The sequence below is a fragment of the Camarhynchus parvulus genome, chromosome 4, assembly GCF_901933205.1.
Source record: "Camarhynchus parvulus chromosome 4, STF_HiC, whole genome shotgun sequence".
Classification (NCBI taxonomy): Eukaryota; Metazoa; Chordata; class Aves; order Passeriformes; family Thraupidae; genus Camarhynchus; species Camarhynchus parvulus.
In genome coordinates this window covers 61,352,250-61,370,873 of record NC_044574.1, presented here as the reverse complement: position 1 = coordinate 61,370,873, position 18,624 = coordinate 61,352,250, and the positions used below count along the sequence as shown (strand labels likewise).

At 44.8% G+C, this 18,624-nt stretch overlaps 1 protein-coding gene across 1 annotated transcript in view; it reads left to right on the top strand.

Moving 5' to 3' along the window:
* Positions 1-18,588, top strand: part of WRN (WRN RecQ like helicase) — a 28,293-nt gene extending 9,705 nt beyond the window's left edge. The window contains 28 exon segments of the mRNA XM_030946955.1: positions 184-589; positions 732-812; positions 1,148-1,286; positions 2,031-2,106; positions 2,530-2,597; positions 2,760-2,868; positions 4,391-4,459; positions 4,966-5,048; positions 5,530-5,636; positions 6,338-6,525; positions 6,632-6,809; positions 7,330-7,511; positions 8,179-8,280; positions 8,646-8,738; positions 10,115-10,256; positions 11,008-11,181; positions 11,262-11,356; positions 11,614-11,689; positions 11,845-11,918; positions 12,689-12,767; positions 13,077-13,189; positions 13,364-13,478; positions 14,048-14,173; positions 15,023-15,185; positions 15,622-15,836; positions 17,456-17,596; positions 18,287-18,358; positions 18,361-18,588. Of these exon segments, the coding sequence (XP_030802815.1) occupies positions 184-589; positions 732-812; positions 1,148-1,286; positions 2,031-2,106; positions 2,530-2,597; positions 2,760-2,868; positions 4,391-4,459; positions 4,966-5,048; positions 5,530-5,636; positions 6,338-6,525; positions 6,632-6,809; positions 7,330-7,511; positions 8,179-8,280; positions 8,646-8,738; positions 10,115-10,256; positions 11,008-11,181; positions 11,262-11,356; positions 11,614-11,689; positions 11,845-11,918; positions 12,689-12,767; positions 13,077-13,189; positions 13,364-13,478; positions 14,048-14,173; positions 15,023-15,185; positions 15,622-15,836; positions 17,456-17,596; positions 18,287-18,358; positions 18,361-18,492 (3,598 nt within the window). The 3' untranslated portion in view covers positions 18,493-18,588.
* Positions 18,589-18,624: the final 36 nt, after the last annotated feature.

Below are 18,624 nucleotides of genomic sequence, written 5' to 3'. Positions count from 1 at the left end.
GTCTTTCAACAGGCATCTGTTAGCTGTTTGTTTTCCAGGAAAATGCATTTCTTATATGTAGGAATATGTGTTTTCACTGGTCTGACTGCAAGGGATTTGACCCTGAACTTGGCTGAATTTTGTTCTGAAGTGTAATAACTGCTGCTGTAATTTTGCTTTACTTTCCTTGAGTTTACCTCCTAGGGCTACAGAAATACTAGCAGAGATATCAGGGAACATCAGTGCCTTGAAAACCACCCTGCTGGGCTCAGGTTCCCCTTCTGGGCTGGAGAGGAGCTGTGGTGCAAACAGAACACATTTGGAAGCCAAGTCAGCAAGTGTCAAAGCACAAAAAGCAGAATGTGCTGAGCAACCTGAAGGTGACCTCAACATCTGCTCTGATGCTACCCTGGCTGTCCTCTGGGAGGAAGAAATGAGTGGGGAGGAGGCACAGAGAGGTAACACTGCTCTGGAAAATGGGGCTCCAGCAGCCAGGGTCACAGACAGAGAGGACAGGGATGACTTCATGTCCCTGGACATTACTGAGCAAGAGCTGCAGGTCTTGGAACGTCAGGCTGCCAAGGAATTGGGCAGTGAAGCTGCACCCGAGGTAATGAACACTTCTTAACTGCAAATATTTCTTTCAGATGTTTTGTTTTTAATGGACAGGCCTCAGAGCTGAATGTTGAGTTTAATTATCTTGAATTTTCAGAAATTACTTTGCTCCTAAGAGAATTGTGTTGATTTTGTAGGAGGCGTGTTCCACAGACAATGAACAAAACGTGTCCTGTGTCATTGAGAGTGATGAAGAGCTGGAAATGGAGATGCTCAAAGTGAGTGCCAGAGGGTTTATTTTAAAATTGTTTATAATTATGCTGCTCTGGGAGCACAGTTAATGGGAGGGAATATGAAGCAGAAAGGTGCTGCTTGCAGAAAAGGGACAGAATAAACACAAGGATACCTAAAGAATTCCATTTGCTGGGGTTAGACTGGAGTATCATTGGCCTCCTGTGTCATCTTTACTCCACCAGCTTGGACTTGATCCACCTGCTAGATTAAAGTTGTTATAACTGGATTAAAAATTGGTTCCCCTATATTATTACTTGAGAGAGGCGTTTTATCTACCCTTCCATGCTCCAAAATAACTTTTTTCTTCTTAATTGCTCAGTCTCTAAAAGATGTAGATGATTGTGAAGGAGTTCTACCTGAAGGAGAGTCCAGTAAAGCCAGGAAAACTCCTGAAGTGGATGTAGCACCAGATGGTGATGAAGATGAAGGCATTGAGGAAGAGGAGGAGGAATATTTGGGTATGGTTTTTTAATAGTCTTAGTGCATGGTGAAATAAATTTTTAAAAATCACTGTCTGTAGAAGCAGCCTTGAAAACGCAGTGACTTTTAGGGATGGGTTTCTAAAAATGGGAAGGTCAAGCTTACCTGGATTTCTAAGGGGAGCTTGGACTGTGTGAAGATTAAAATACAAAGGTGTGCTTGGCAGGAGAGAGTGATGTTCTGCCTTGGTCAGCTGATGTCTGCTTCATGGGAGTAAAACTCACCTGGGGGTGTGGGGGACCAGCTCAGAACACAGCACAGGGGAGGTGACACCTCTGTGCTCTTCTGTTGCTGTTGAATGACAGAATTCTGAAGAAATTCTGCCTTGGGGGTGATTTTGACTTGCTTTGGGGATGTCCCTGTGGAGACAAATGAAATGGGGAAAAGCAGCTGAAATGTGAGGAGGAGCACACCTTGACTTGTTTGGGTGATCCTGTTCCAGATGATGCAGTTATGCATTGCAGTCCTATTGCTTTATCTCATTAATCAAGCCATATGTTCTCCTCATGCAGGGTCTCTGAGGAGCCTCTTTGCTTTTTTTAATCCTTCATTCCAGTGTGAAAATATCTGGAGTTTGAGATCTCTCTTTTCACTAGAATTGCCCAAATTCTAACACCTGGGCATGACAAACCGTGAGCAGACACTTGCTTGTGGAGACAACAGTGCTTTATCTTTTTAAAATTCAATCCCAAAAGAGTGTTTTCTCCTCTCTCCCACTACAGATCCACTGCTGCCAGAGCCTGCAGAAAGCCACATCGTGTGTCTCAAGACCTATTTTGGGCATTCTTCTTTTAAACCGTGAGAGTGTTTTCTGTTAAAATGGACACTCTGGGGTAGGTGTTCCTGCCCTTCCTCCAACCTGGATGATGTTTTTATTACTATTCACCTGAAAAAAATGGCAATGAACAAATCCAGGTCTTTTTCACACTCTCTTGAATTGGAGATAAGTGATCCACAAACGCTGTGGAAACTGCAGGTGTTATTTGAGATCAGCGCACTTCTGCTTCAAGTGCTAACTGCCTGAGTCCTGTTAGAGATCCCCACTCGGGCGCTGCCTGCAGTACTTGGGGTGTCTGAGTGGCTGCAGCGTGCAAGGACACCACTCTGAGGCAGCCTCAAGGGTCCCTTTAACCCACAATCCAGCAGAATATGCAGTTCCTTACAATTTACTTGTTATCTGTGGTGGCCAAAATCAAATATTCCCCTTTCTTTAATTTCAAGGGTCCAGTGGAAAGTTATCAATTCTCTTTTGGAAGACAGAAGAGATAATCTTGTTGTCATGGCAACTGGTGAGTTACCGCTGCATCCTAAGAAACAATAGAAAGTCATTCCCTTTTTGGGAGACAGCAGTACAACAATCATGGCTGGGTTTTTTGGGGTGTCAGAATTGTCTGTTGTAGCTGCATAGAAAGCGTGGTGTCTCACTTCTGCTTTTTTTTTTTCCCTCTCAGGCTATGGAAAAAGCTTGTGCTTCCAGTTTCCTCCTGTTTACACTGGACGAACAGGAGTTGTCATCTCCCCTCTTATCTCCCTGATGGAGGACCAGGTGCTGCAGCTGACGTGAGTGACATGGTGGCAGTGCCAGGCTGCTGCTGGCTGCCCCTGGGCATACAGGGAATGCTGCCTGTGCCCTTGCTGGGTGTTTCTATTTGCAGCAGGCTCTTGGGCTGTCAGCTGCAGGGCTTGTGTGTCTCAGAGAGCACACACAGCCCTTGTGTGACTGTCAGCAGTCTCACATCCCTGGGTTTGCCATGTGGGTGAACCAGAGGCTGAGCTTGCAAAGGATGGATGCTGCTGAGAGGTTTCTGAAGGCACTTATTTCTGGATTCACAGGCCTTTTGTGTCCAGACCAGAGTGGTGGGGGAGCTGTTTGAGGCTGTCAGGCTCATGTCAAGATTTGCTTTGGGTCTGAGGGGTGACATCTGAACCCAGTATAGCTGGGAGCTGTTGGCACTCCAGATCAAAGCTGCAGCACAGGCTTTCAAGAGGGACAAGTGTAGTAGGTCTCCCAACACCTGACCTCTTCACTTCCTCAGAGATCTGAGGGGGGAACTTGTGGGTGACACCAAATCACTCTGACATGGGTGGTTTTAGGTGTTGTCAAGATGAATCTCTTTGATTTTTAATACCTGATAATGCTTCCTCCACATGTATTCACTTCCTATTGTAAGAGCCATTCACTTCTGACGCTTTTGCACTGAGCTGTGGGACTCATGCTGAGTTGTGTGGTTCATTCCTGCTTTGTCCACCTTGGGAAAAGGAGTTTTTTGTGTTAGAGGGGATATGAAGGTGCTTTGAAGTGAAGAACACCAGTGACATGTGGCATTTTCTGCTGCATGTCGTGGCTGTGTGCAGATGAATGGCTGGACAGCCTAAGCTCTTTGACTGTTGCTCAGCAGGGTGTCTCAGTGACTTTTCCACTGTTTTCCTCAGTGGAAGGGGTTTATTCGCTGCCTTCTCCGTGGGTCATTCATTTTGAAGGCTGAGGAGACTGAATTTGTACAGACTGCAGCAGTTTGTCTGTCAGTCTGGCTGCAGTTTGGACTGAGCAGCTGTGGAAACCAAGGGCTATGAGACAATGCAGCAAATCACCAAGCTAAGAGGTAAAATATCAATCAGTTGGGCTGGTATTTATTATGCCATTAAAAACCAGCCACCTGATTTAAAACAAGCAGATGCAGCATCAGTAGCTCACAAAAGATGGAACAAGGTAAAAAACTGTGGGCTAGAAAGGCTTATATCCAAATGTGAGGAGCTGCTGCAGTGAAGACTTGAAGAAAGTAGATTTAGCCTATTCTTTTGCATGTTTTAATTGTGAACTTGTGCAAGGAAGATGATCTTCCTTTCTCTGACTCCTATTAATCCAGTGTGTGTCTTGTGGAGGGGAAGTGCAGGAGTGTTTGGGTGGCAGGAAGAGCCATGCACAGCTCCTGCTCTTTCAAAAGGTGTTTCACACAAAGATTCTTGAAGAAAGCGGTGTCTGACCTCACAGCTTGAACTTCCTTTAGAAATGCTGGCACAGGCTGGAAGCTAAAGCTTGGAGAGGGAGTCTGTTCATGACTGTACTTTTTTATTTCTGCAGAATGACAGGGATTCCAGCTTGTTTCCTTGGTTCAGCTCAGTCAAAACAGGTCAAGGATTCCATCAGAGGGTGAGTTTAAGCCAAGCCTTCTGGTACTCTGGGGTGTGACAAAGGGCTGCTAAGGGGGGTGGGATGTCTCCCTGCTCCATCACCACTGAAACTGCTGGTTCTGGCCCAGCCCTGGGACCTGGCACTCAGGATATTGTTTGCATTCACCCAGGCTGAGAGTGTGGGAGGCTACAGCCACCCTCCAGTGCCTTTTGGCTGGGGGAATGGAGCTTATTGACTCAGCTGTGTTCTGATTTATACCTGATTTTAGTCAGGTTTTAGGCCTGTATCTGTCAGCACCACAACAGTCCCTTCTTATTCCAAAGGCTGGCAAATCTGGTTTTACTCTTCCTGCAATGCTTTGCTTTCCTGTGGTTCTGGAATGTTTTCTCTGGACTTCACTCAATTCCTCTTGTTTACCATCAGAAATCTGTTGTTCTCATATTGTTTTTCAATGCCATCATGATTTTATTGAACTGAATTGTCTGGGGTCTTCTGTGTCAGTGTATTTTTTTCTGATCTTTCAGGGGTCAGTACAGAGTCATATACATGACTCCAGAGTTTTGCTCAGAGAACTTAGAGTTACTTCAGGACCTTAACCGAACTGTTGGTAAGTTGGAGGTAAGACTGTGGGTGAGTTGCTAGGCAGCTTAAATTGATCATTATGTTTAAGCCTTTTTGGTAATTGGAGACTTCTCACCCATTTCTTGGTGAGAGTAGTGACACCATTCATTCCCATTCATCACACAAGATGAAAAAAAAATCATATGAGTTTGTCTGAGACCATCAGGCTTTGTGTTACAATCCAGGAAATACAACAAATGACAACTGGAATTCTTACTGGTGACTGATTAAGAAGCAGTGAGTGGGAAAAGCTCCTGCTAACTGGAGATTTTGAGCCATGTGAGGGATGTTGGATGAATGGTGCTTGGATTGTGGTGGTGGGGGGGGAGACTGTAAAAGCTCCTGGACCTTTTTTATGAGAGAGGCCCTAAAGGTGGTGCAGCAGAAAGCATTCTAGGAATAAAACCCAAGCCCTACTGGTGGTTTCTCAGGAAAGCTGGAGCTTGCTGTGGTTTTGTGTCCCCCAGGTATCACCCTCATAGCTGTGGATGAAGCTCACTGCATCTCTGAGTGGGGCCATGACTTCAGGATCTCCTTCAGAAGTTTGGGCTTGTTAAAGAAGACTCTGCCCTGGGTGAGGTTTGGCTGAGTTGGGTTTCTGATGCAAGAAGAAGGTTTTGGGTGGTAGTTTGGAAATACCAGCCTTTTCATGTCATGCTTTGGGTGTACTGACCATGCTGGTTGGGAGCTGGAGCATCCCTCTCAATGATTGGGCTTTGTAGGTTTTTCCCTATGTTTAAACAAAGGGTGTTCTGAACTTGGACTACCAAAAACATAAGAAAATTTAAATTGCTTTGGATTCCTGTGCTGAGGAAGATGATGTCCCTAAGTCCCTGGTTTCATATTAGAGGATTTTATTTTACCTGACCAAGTGGCTGGTAGGAGCATGCCACTGATTTCTGGACGCTCCTCAAGCACTTATTGCATAAACTCAGAAATTTAGACCTGAACTTAACATGCTTTTATTGTCAGTGTCATCCTATATTCCCTAAATTTAGCTAATCACAGCAGTGAATTACTGTGGTCTCGTGGAAGATACATTCAGAATAAAACTTTGCATTTCAAGTGTTGTGCTCCTGTCTGCTCTCTCAAAAGCTTCAGTCTAAAATGTTCAAGAAGCTCAGTATTAACTATATTTTTTCAAGTGACTGAATTTATCCAATGATCAACATATTAAAGTGCCTGTTTAGGTTCTGAATCAGTAGACTCTTGAGGTTTTTGTTGTAAAAAATGCTCAGTGAGAGGTCATCAATGTTGTTGTACATCTCTTTGCAGATCCCCATTATTGCATTGACTGCAACTGCGAGTCCCTCGATCAGAGAGGACATAGTGAAATGCCTGGACCTGAGGAATCCCCAGGTCACCTGCACGAGCTTTGACAGACCTAACCTGTACCTGGAGGTTGGACAGCAAAGTGGAGACATCTGTAGGGATTTGAAGCAGTTCCTAACTAGGAAAGGAAGGTAAGGATTTAAGCCTGGTTTTGATCCCTCAGGTGTGGTTTTTTTTACAGGCAGGTGGCTTTTTTTGTTCTGTGTCTTTACATGATGATGTTGTTGATACTTTCAGTAGTTCTGTGTATGAGTTTGAAGGCCCCACTATCATCTACTGCCCTACAAGAAAGGCCACTGAGCAGGTGGTGTGTGCACTGAATAAACTCAACGTGACCTGTGGTACCTACCATGCTGGGATGGGGAACAAGCAGAGGAGGGATACTCACCACCAGTTCATGAGGGATGAAATTCAGGTATGGAGGAAACAAAAGTCTCTTGGGTCCTGTTTAGAAATGCAGAGTTTTTGGTGGAAGGAAATTTTGCAATATCAACCTGTGTTAGCCATGTCCTCTGTCTGCAGTTCTGGGTGAAGAAATTGCTGGTCTGTGCTGACAGGAGTAAGATTCCAGGTGTATCTTTTGAATTTCTGTAGTAATTCCCTCAAAGATATGTGGTATCCAGGGAAAATGGTGGTAGCTGGAACAAGAGCACAGCTTCTATGAGCTGCTTCTTTCCTGGGCAGCAGAGATATTCTGGGACTCCTTGTGTTCCTTTTCATGACCTGTTTTGTGCCTATTGAGAACACCTTCTTGAAAACACTCCTGCATTTGCCAAAGCACATCATCCCTCTCAAGGTTACAATCCTATGGCTGTGCCCTGGCCAAAGAGGGCGTGAAGCTGGTGTAGTTCGGGCTGGATTTTGAGGATGAAGATTCCCAAGTGTGTGTGAAGTAAGCCAGACCTGTTTTTTGGCATGTGGCTGCTGTTTTGCAGTGCGTTGTGGCCACGGTGGCCTTCGGGATGGGCATCAACAAGGCCGACATCCGGCTGGTGATCCACTACGGTGCCCCCAAGGAGATGGAGTCCTACTACCAGGAGATGGGCAGGGCCGGGCGTGACGGCCTCCCTGCTGCCTGCCACGTCCTCTGGGCTGCCACTGACCTGGCCTTCAACAGGTACAGCCCTGCCCTCCCTCCTCAGGCCCTTTGGCCATGGCTCACTGCACTTCAGTAGCCTGTTGTGTTTGCGGGGTACCCTGACGAAGGAAGGAACGATGGATCTGACTCTGTGTTCTCAGAAGGCTAATTCATTATGATACTCATATTAAAGAATGCTATGCTAAACTATACTAAAGAATACAGAAAGGATACAGACAGAAGGCAGCTTGACCCTGATTGGCCAATAAGTCAAAACAAATAATATGAAACCAATGAAACAATCTCCAGACACATTCCAGATGTGAGTACAACACAGAACAAGCAAATGAGATGAGAACTTGTTTTCCTTTTTCTCTGAGGCTTCTCAGCTTCCCGGGAGAAAATCCTGGGCGAAGGCATTTTTCAGAAAATGTGGCTGTGACAGTAGCCCATGGGCTTGGAAGAACCTCTGTGTCTCTCTGCTGTTCTGTCCTCTTTGGGATAATGTTGGGAAGAATATGAATGAAGTGCTCTCCTGAGTATCCCCCATGGTGCAGAAGCAGGCAGGCAGCTTGGGTCTGGTTTTAGCAGGATACTTTTTCTAGCTCATCCTGGTGAATTGGAGGGCATTGTCTGGCATGTTTCATTTTTGATGTGTTGGCAGTGGTCAGCATTTAAGGCTGTCCGTTTTTTGCTCCTGTCTCAGGCGCCTCCTGGGCGAGATCCGCAACGAGAAATTCCGGCTGTACAAGCTGAAGATGTTGGCCAAGATGGAGAAGTACCTGGTGTCCAATGGCTGCAGGAGGAAGTGAGTGCTGGCAGCTATTTAGTGCTGTGTCACTGCAGGTAGCTTTGCTAAGAGCTGCTGGGGCTCAGGCACAGCTGGGGGCTATAGCCAGAAGGCAGCTCAGGCTCACAATGTGTTCCACAAGCACAGAACATTCTATTCTGTATTAATAAGCAGTATCAAAAGTACATCCTTCAGCACATTCATACATTTCCTTGTTTGCTTTTTTTTTTAAAAAAAAGACTTTTTCTTTAGAGGAATCAAGACTAAATAATTGGTTCCCCAGTGAATTAATGAATGATGTTGATTTTGACTCCATTTTCTGCAATAAATTTCATGTGTAAATTCTTGGTCTTCTATTGAATTCTTTTTGTTCCCTTGGGTAGAATCATCCTGTCTCATTTTGAAGACAGACAACTCCGGAAGGTTTCCTCTGGCATCATGGGCACAGAAGAATGCTGTGATAATTGCAGGTCCAGGTAAGCTTTCTTCCCTCAAGGCTGATCCTAGAGGTTATGTTCTCTCAGCCTGACTTAGAAGGCAAATTGTTTAAAAGAATTGACTTTCACACATCTGATCTGGCAGCTGTTCAGCCTGAGGTTTATTTTTGGGCATCTCCCTAACCTTTTTCCAGTGAGTCAAGCAAACTGTGATAAGCTCGAAGTGAGGCTGTGGGAAAGCCTGAAAGCAGAGCAGGATCACAGTTCTTAAAAGGGGATTAGAGCACCACTCAGTGAAAAACTCTTCTATTCATCAGTTTAAGGCCTGTTAGGTAATTAATCCCAAAGGACAACACTTGCAAATGGTGTGTGGTACCAGGTGTTTAAGGCTAAATTGCCCCAGTGTCCAGGGAACTGTTCTCCTGTGCTGACATGTGCTCTTTTAACCTTGCTAATAATCTCATGGATGTGCTGAGGGGGACTCAGGAGGCTGATAGTCAGGGAGGCATGAGCAGAAACACATTTGTCATCTCCTTCTGTAGTTACAATAAAGCTTCCCCTGAAGTTACAGTGAAGCATTCCTTGCTCTGGCTGTTAGCCTGATGCTTTCTGATCCCAGGTGAGGTGTTAGACTGTGCTGCTTTCTGGAGAAGTGTTACCAATTTAGCTACTGAATTTCTGTATGTCAAGGATTAGGACAGCTTTGCCTGGCCTCTACTACAGCTGAGTTAAAAAAGAATTTAAAAGATCATAATTGCCCTCTTTGCAGTCACCTTGCAGTGCTACTAAAGAGCCTGATAGTGAATTTGTATTGCAGAACTGAAATCACTTGAAATAGGTAGTGTTTTTTCTCCTTAGAAGTGGTTTGTGCCAGTAATGTTTCAGTGTGTTCTTTCAGTCAGTAAGAAAGAGCAACCCCACTAAAGGCTATGTATTTCTTTACTCCTGGTTTTGTTTTTCTTATTAACAAACCTTTCCTAGCCTTTAGTGGGGTTGCTCTTTACTCCTGGTTTTGTTTCCTTTATGTTGTTAAAGAAACAGGAAAAAGCTTTAAAGTGCAGTTAAAGAAATGTTGTGCATGCCCAAACCAATGCAAATATTTTGATATTGAATTCCAAAAATTGCTGAGACAATGTTCTTAACAGCAGGTGTGGTGGAGAACTTCCTGTTGGGTTGGGCAGGTGTCTGAGAAGTTATATGGATAGAAATAGAAATGTGTCTTGAAGTTACATTGATACAAATAATTTAATGTGTTTAGATGCATAGAACAAGGACTGACATTAGAGACTAGGTACAAGTAATCTCTTGTTATTTCACTTAATTATTTCTTTAATCACTGGGTTGACAGCATTTGGAGCAAGGGAGAGGGGACTTAGTTTGTTTGTGTTAAGCCTGGCTTCTTTTGTGCCTTGCAGTGGCTCCTGCCTTGCAGTCCCCAGTGACTTTGAGGGTGGATTGCAGGACTTTGGGAAGCAAGCACACCAGCTGCTGTCTGCAGTGAGTGCCCTGGATGAGAAGTTTGGGACCAGAATGCCAATTCTGCTTCTTCGAGGGTCTGTAAGTGATGGGGCGACTCCTTGTGTGTGTTCTGAGGGGAGGGGCTGTGACAACCCCATTTAATTGATCCTCTTAGTTGATCTGTCCATCAGTACATGGATATCCATGCATGTTCATGTGTGTGCACCATTTTTCTTGGAGAGATGGAGGTTGGTGTAGAGAGGTAGTCTTGACTTTGGGAAGCTGCTCAGCTCCACTCCCCATGCAAAAGCAAGGTGATTGTCCTCTAATTTTTTGTGAAAATGCATCATTTTGATTATCTTGAAAGGAACAGCCTTTTCAGAATTAAGGATAAACATTTTGGCTCAATTAGTTGGCTTATGTTTAAATAAAACAAAGAATGGCCACCACTGTATCTTAGTGTTGCTGTCTGACTTTGAGTACTGAAATAGCATACCAAAGTATAAACTAACTTCCATACACCTTTAATTTTAATTGTTTTGAAATGCTAAGCAAGAAAGTCACTGGAAATAAATAAGAAAAAGAACAAAATATTTTTTATGATTACAAACTGAGGAGGTTAGGGTGAGTTATGTTCCTTGTTTAACCTTTTATTGCAGTTAAGCTGCTGGTTGTTACACAAGTGCATCTAGGGGAAATGAACTTGCCACAGCCTTGGCAGGAAGTAGATTAGGAGTGGAATAGCTCAGAGGAGGCTCCTCATATGCTGGGCTTTTGGTTTACTGGTTGTGTTTGAAGTTTCCCTGTGCAAGGAGTGCCCAAATCTGACAGGATCTTTCCAACCTTGCAGTGCTCGCAGCGCTTGCCAGAGCGGTACCGCAGGCACCCTCTCTTTGGCTGTGGGAAAGAGTGGCCAGAGAACTGGTGGAAACTGCTCTGCCAGCAGCTGATCATGGAAGGCTTCCTCAAAGAGGTCTCAGCCCAGAACAACAAGTTTGCAACCATTTGTGTGCTCACCCAGAAGGTACTTTTGGTAGTGAAATGACCCACTGAGAGCTCCTCCTGAGTAACCCACAGCTAAGCAGTGTGGTTTATTTCCTACAGGGTAGGAATTGGCTGTCCAAGGATGGATCTGCCCCAAATCCAAGTCTTCTGTTACAGTCCAGTGAAGACCTGAATCTGCAGAGATCTTCTGCCAGGTAATTGTAGCACGTGTGTTCTCTTGAATCAGATCTGTCTCTGAACCCTGCTTTTGGAGAGGGCAGGGTTGAACAGGAGGAGGCTTTGAGATCCTCAGTGTTCTGTTTTCTTTGTGCAGAATAACAATTCTAATAATTAATCAATAACTCGATTTGCCAAATGCGTCCTTGTACCGACTTGAAATCAGTTTATTTAGCAGAATGTTGGTTTTTGTTCACTGTACAATAGAGTTAAGATGTAATTAATTGCATTACAGCAGCAGGCGTTCGCCTCTGCTCGCCAAGCAGCGCTCCCCAGGCACAAAAGGAACAGCACAGTCACCAGGCAAGCAGGTCTGTACCAGTACAACCCTCCTGCTGTGTCATCCATCCCTGCCCATGTTATAAAAAACCCAGCCCAGCTTACCCCAAGTTAATTTTTATCAACAGCAAACTCAGTGAAAAGATGGTAAATCAGCATTTGTCTTGTTGTTCTGGTTTTTTTATAGGTATCTCTATATGAGATGTTCTCTTGTTACAGAAAAGGTCAAACTCCTCCAAGAAACACTAACATGGTTAACAGGTACAGTATTTGGAATTAAACCAGCTTTACCTAATTTTGACTGTGTAAATGGGGATACTGCTTGTTGGGGGATTATTAAAATGAGCATTTTTCTGTGTGAGGGGTGTGGAAATGTTTAATGCATTAAAAAAAGACGAGTGCCTAAAACTTGCTGTACACTGCATCATTACATTTCAAAATATATTGTATTGACAAGATTTCACAGTTAACATCAGGGAGCATGGAGGGCTCTGCCTTTCTGCACTGGTCTGGAGAAGACTGAGACCAACTTGAGGCTCCCTCAGGTCAAAAGAAATCAAATAACCTCTTGCAAAAAGCAGACCAAGTAATTTGTTTTCCTGGCTCACGTGCTGCTTCAGATTAAATGCACCTTGTGCTTCTGAGTGGATTCCTCCTTCAGGCCACCATTCTGGTGCTGGCAGATGACAGGAAGAGGCTGTATCAGTTAGGTGAATAGTTGCCACTGCAGCCATGTGAAGAGAGATTATTTTAGGGACAGTTAAAATCTGTAAAACCAAGTTATTTTGGACTGTGCTTAGGAAAGGAGTCTCTTAGTCCAGCTTGTGTGTTGACAGATGTTGCAGTGTAATGCTGGCAGTCCAGTCAAGGGTTAATGTCCCTGAGCTCATGGACTCAGTGGGAGTCTGGATACTGCTGGTTGTACCCCAGCCAGCTCTGGGTGCAGAGCTGGCAACATAAATTGGGCCTTGAATCAAGTGATCTAAAGCAAAGCTTGCTTCACACTTGATTTTTTTTTTTTTTTTTGGTAGTGTTTCAGGGCGCTCACCATTGAAATCTCCTTTGAAGCCCCAACAACCAAGTGCTTCATCCAGAGAAAAAGAGCTTGAGGTAAGCTTTGCTGGGACTGGGAGGATATCTCTGAATTGCAGTCAGCCTGCAAACCACAGTTGTTCTGTGTTTGAGCAGAACAAAATTACTTAAAATTAACTGAAAACTACAAAATTACTTCAAATTACTGGGTTGTTTTAAACAGGAGTCCCAGAATAGGACTGAAATACACAAGGAGGGGTTAATGGATGGCAGGGTTTTTGTGTATTATTGGGAAGATCAGGGAGGGGATAACTTCTGCTCTTGTAACAATTGTACCTACAAGTGATGTGGAGCTGCTTCCTGAGAATTTGGCTCCTTCCTTCCCAGACTGCTCTGTATGGCAAGCTGCTGACTGCTAGACAGAAGGTAGCTAATGAGAAGGAAATTCCTCCAGCTGTCTTGGCAACCAATAAGATCCTGGTGGAGATGGCCCGGATAAGGTAAAGCCAGCACGCAGACATGTTGTACAAACTAGGGAGCATGCAAGCCGAGCCACAAATCCCTTTCCTGCTTCTCTTGGGGGAGTGGAGGCATCTGAAGTGCCTCCTCCAGCTACTAAAAGGCAGCAGTATTTTGGGATTGCCTTATGTTGTTGCATTCTTCATCTAAACCAGGCCTACGAGCATCGAGAACCTGAAGAAAATTGATGGTGTGTCTGAAGCCAAGTCCACCATGTTGGTGCCTCTCCTGGCTGAGATTAAGGACTTCTGCCAAGCAAACGCTTTGCAGGTATGATGAAATCAAGTGTCTTCTCCTTGGCAGGAACATTAAGGATGGGGTTTGCTCTGCAGCTATTGGAGGGCTCCATGGACTTGTCTTTCTGTTTCACAAAAAAAGCTTTGATCTAGCAATAGGAATCAAAAGCATGTCTAGTTTTATAGTTGTTTTCAGGAGGTCTGTTTTGAGAAAATTTAGCTCAAATTGAGAAGTGTCCCATGCAGATTGAATGCCACAGTTTGTTCTGGGGGAGTAGTTTCACATGGAATGAGGAATACCTAAGATGATGTGTTGGCCTGGGCACTTTGTTCTGGCTGATTTTCTTTTCCAAGTTCCTTGGATGGTGCCATACTGGTTTTAGTAAGATGGGAACATGTGGATGTCCGTCTGGATTCCCTCCTTGCTTTAGTGTTTCCTCTCTTGACTTTTTTTAAGAACGTGGAGTTGGAGTCAAAACCCACCTCCAGAGAGATGAGTGGTTCTGTTAGGGTTACTTTGTCAGATAACTTCAGATAATGGGAGGGTGATCAGTGGGTTGTCAGTGGGATAAAATTAATTTAATTCTGCTTTATCTCACTCAGACCGACACATTCCCCACCGCTGAATCCAAGGTTCAGAAAGAAGCATCTCCCTGGAAGCGTGCTAGAGCGCTTTCTCCCTCAGAGGACGTCACATACACCCTGTTCCAAGAGAAAAATTACTCCCTGGTAAGCTCTGGGCTGTGGAGGCTTTTGCTTTGCTGAAAACTGGCAGCAGGGAGGCCTTGTCTAGAGGAGGGGGATGTGCAACTTCTCTTAAATCCTCTGCATGGTGCTGGATAGGCTGCTTTAAACCTCTGAGGCAGTGTTTTTCCTGGGAAATGGCAGATGCTCTTACTTATCTCTGAAGTGGTGGTATGGAAAACTGAGGTGAGATACAGTGAGTTTTTAATTCCACAGGAAGAAACTTGAGTTGCTTTGGCTTTTACTTTGCCCCTCCCAAGAGTATGGGGCAGATGGTCCCAGAGTTAAAAGTGTACCTAAAGATGAATTAACAAGAAACAGTTGTACAGTTATAAATGGGCAACTTGATGCGCTGTATCCACTAATCCTTGTGAAATGCACAGTGTGTGTATTCCTTGTGGAGAAATGAGTAGAAGCTTGAAATATGCTTTTTTGAAGAGTACCAGATTCCAGTTGGAGACCTCTCCTTGAGAAAATCAAGTTTGGGTCAATCAAGTTCGAGATGCTTTGCTTCAAGGCAAATGCTTTAGGAGGAGAATTCATCCAACGTGTGAAAATGAGGGGGAATTTGTTGTGGTGTTTGTGGGCCCCTGAGAGGTCAGGTGCACCACAGCTCCTTCATCTCAACTAAGTTCAAGCTAAGGTGTTGCACTCAAGCTGTGAAGTTTGGAGGGAGAAACATACTTGACAAGCTGGATAAGAAATGAGATAGCTATTAGGAATAAAGCAGTGTTTTGGGGAGCTTTGTTGCGCTGCCCTGTGCCGGTGACTCTGGGTTGTTTTTTGGGACTGACACCTGAACCCTGTGCATGCCCCATGCCTTTGTTTCCCCAGAGGGCCATAAGTGAGAGCAGATCTCTGCCCCTGGCAGTGGTTGGCACCCACCTGTGCCAGGCGCTGGCCGCGGGCCGCACGGTGAGCGTGGAGCGCGCGGGTCTGACCCCCGACGTGCAGAGCCTCATCAGGGACATCATCTGCAGCCCTCCCATCCTCTCAGGTGAGCATCACTGACCTACCTGCAGCTGCTGCTCCCAGCTACATCCCCCAGCAGTCCTGGAAGGCTGGGGCAGACTGCTTTCATTTCAGGTTCAGTTGTAAAATAACTTCATCATGATCCATAACAATGGGGCTGACTTTTATAAGTCATTTGACTCAGTTGTGTGGAAGTTTTTGAGACATCCCTCTTAAATCTGTGTTTACTGAAATGTTTTGGGGGAAGAAAAACTGTGACAAAGTATTACTGTAAGTACTGGCATCTTCAGAAAACACACTGGGAATTTATCACATGATCTCACAAGTCAAACCCATACATTTTCACCTTCTTACCTTTTCTATGCCTTAATGCATTCCATGCTTTAATGAGGTGCAACAAATGTATTGTACAATATAAGAAAACTGAGCTTAATTAACATTAGATTTCTGTTTTTTCCAAGACACTACCAAAATTCAAGAAATTAGAAAACGTACTCCTGCCAATATTGAGCTGTATCTGATCAAGATGATGATTGTACTACTGGAGAAAGAGGATAGAAATAAATCTCAGGATGGCTTAGGCTTCAAAAGAAGGTTGGTGTGGCCTGAAGGGCAGCAGGGAAAAACAGGAGCAGATCAAGCAAGAAGAGAAGGTGCATTGTGGAATAAAACACAGGTTAGTAAAAGAAGGTTGTAAAAGTGTTCTTCTGTAAAATGATGTTTTCTTTGTAGGAACAGACTAACAGAATGTTTTTGGTGTTTCCAGCATCTTCCCAATCCAACTGTCCCTCAGTTTTGAATAGAACTGCCTCCTCCTCTGAGGAATGCTCAGAGCAGAAATTGAGGATTCTTTTGGGATAAGTGTTGACCTAGGAAGAAGTCAGAGCTGTGCAGCTTAGCTGTGATTTGTTATACACATTACAAGTTCTTCCCAGTATGAAAACTGGGATGTGTTTGTTCTTTCATAGCAGCCAAATCCAGCTTGTGCCCTGGCTTTTTTTCTGTGCACTGGGATGCGGGCAAAGAGATTCTCCTACTATGCGGGAAGGTCAAGAGGATGAAAAAGCCAGAGGCAATTCCAGCCAGGAATGTCTCAGCTTTGGGTCCTTACAATGCTTGAAACTGCTGGGCACAGCCTGATAACAAGTGTCACCTGGAGGACCAATGTTGGGAAATAAGGAGCTCTTTGTTGCTGTTTGAGAAAACCCAGAGTAGTCTCAGCCCTCTGCTGGCCTCTGATGCCATGTCCCAGTTCAGCACCTGGTACAAAGGACACCTTGCACTGAGTGGCACCTGGTGGCAATGGTAAAAAGAAACAGCATATTCCAAATCCTGCTACCTGTGCTGGGATTTTATGTCTGCTCCTTACAGGGCTTGGGGCTGATTTCTTAAACACTGGGTCAAACAATTTTTCAAGCACTGCCATTTTGCCAAATTGATTTTTCTTGCTTCCCTGAGTGCTGTTTTGTTTCTACAATATCTGTGTCAGAGCCTTTTTTTCCTGCAGTTGACCTCCTGACAGTGCAATTGCCTGAGCTCTGATCACACTTTTCCCTGCTCCTGGAGCTAATAGTGGAATGACATGCTATTAGTAATCAAATTAATGTAATCCAAAGGAACAGACTGCAAATCCAAAAGCTAAGCCAGTCTTTATTTACTTCTCCTTCAGAAGATATCCTGAGTATCTAATAATTCTCTGTAGCAAGCAATTCTAAATCTCTTAATGGGTGTTCTTGGGTTTGAATGGCCTGACACTGCTGCTGCTTTTACAGGGGAGTGGGATCAATCCAGTAGCCAGGGAAGGAGCAGGGAAAACCCATCTGCATGTGGTGCCTTCAGCTTGGGTGAACAGATGTTGTCACTAATAAAGCATGTGGTAAACCTGCCATTAGTGAGGGTTTTGGTAACACAGGGCTGTGTGGCTGATGCAAAAATGTCAGCATGACTGCTGCAACCGATGGCCAGCAGGATGGTGCAAAAAACATGAGCTCATATCTCCGTGCCCACTGTTCTGTGATAACACACTTCAAAATACAACACTTGGGAGGCAGAAGTAAATATTTCAAGTTTTCAGAGCCATAGGGATGGAGCAAGTGGTTTTTTCCACTAAAAAAAAAAAAGGCCAAGTACAATTTTGCTGTGTGTTTGAAATGCACTAACTTCACTTGCTCAGATTTTCTTGTGGTGAAATGAATAAGCAATAGGCAGTGCCCTCACTAAGCAGAGGTGCTGGCATGTTGTTCATGAGGGACTGTGCCCCAGGTAACCTTGTGCTTCCTTTGTGTCCCCTGGAAGGCTGCAGCGACTGTGGATGGCAGCCAGGCAGTGAGTAGGGGGGCAGCAGGCCCCTCAAAGCCCACCACCGCGGCCTCCTCCCACGAGCCTGCCCTCCACCCCAAGCAGAAGGAGCAGCTCTTGGCAGAGTCTCAGCCCAAGGTGAGAAGGCAGGAGCACAGCCCAGACCTGCTGATGGGGGTGGGAATCTTCAACAACCCAATTCTCAGCTTCTGTCTGGCTCCCAGATTGTGTCTAAAACCCTGGCCTGGCTTGCCAGCCCTTTCTTCTCATTGAGACCCCTGAGGCAGTGGTGCCATGTTGTTTTTGTTGTCCTTGCTGTGTCCAGATAGCCCACTTGGACAGCAATAGACTGCTACAAGAAACTTTTCCCCCAGTACATTTTGTGAGCTCTCTTGTGGCAGATGCTTCCAACATTTTAAGAGGACGTTTCCTTTTTTCCCTTTTAAGTACAGGGTTCTGTGAGGCTGTGCCCATCACATGAAGGGTTTTTGCACTGGTGTCTAGCAACACGAGCTGTATGAGCAGACATTAAGAGTTCTTATTGAAAAGGGAGCTCGTCCCTGACCACCACCAGTTGTTGAGCCCCTCCTTTCAGTTTGAAGCTGGGTATTGCTGCGAGTGCAAATCTTTGTCAGCCTTGATTCTCAGAGTTTAGTTCTTAATCTCTTAGGTACTTGAATAAGGTGTTGGGTTTAAGTGGGGCATATTGATGAACAGTTTGGTCAGTTTGTGGTTCCAGCTGAGCATGAATTTGAGCAGTAGAGCTGTGCCAGTGGGGCAGGCTGTGGCTGTGTGTCCTTCCATGTTTGTGCCTTTGTTTCCTTCCAGAGCTCGCATCCCCCCGCTAAGAGGAGGGTGCCAGAATGGTTTGGAACCGCCGCAGCAACACCTGGAGCCATAACCCAGACCAAGAAATGCAAAACAGAAACCAAGAAAGGGATTTTCAGTTGAATGTGGAAATCAAGATGATCTGTTTTTTACTAGTCTTTCTCATGACTGCGAGCATTATCTGCACAGCATTATCTGTTGCTTAATACGGGCTTTGATTGCCCCTGCTCTGCATTATTCCTGCTGCTGCCTCCTCTCTTCCTCAAGCAGCACTTTTAAGACTTTTTTCACTGTGTGAAATGGGATCCTAATAAAAAGATTTTAATAAATTATCGGGT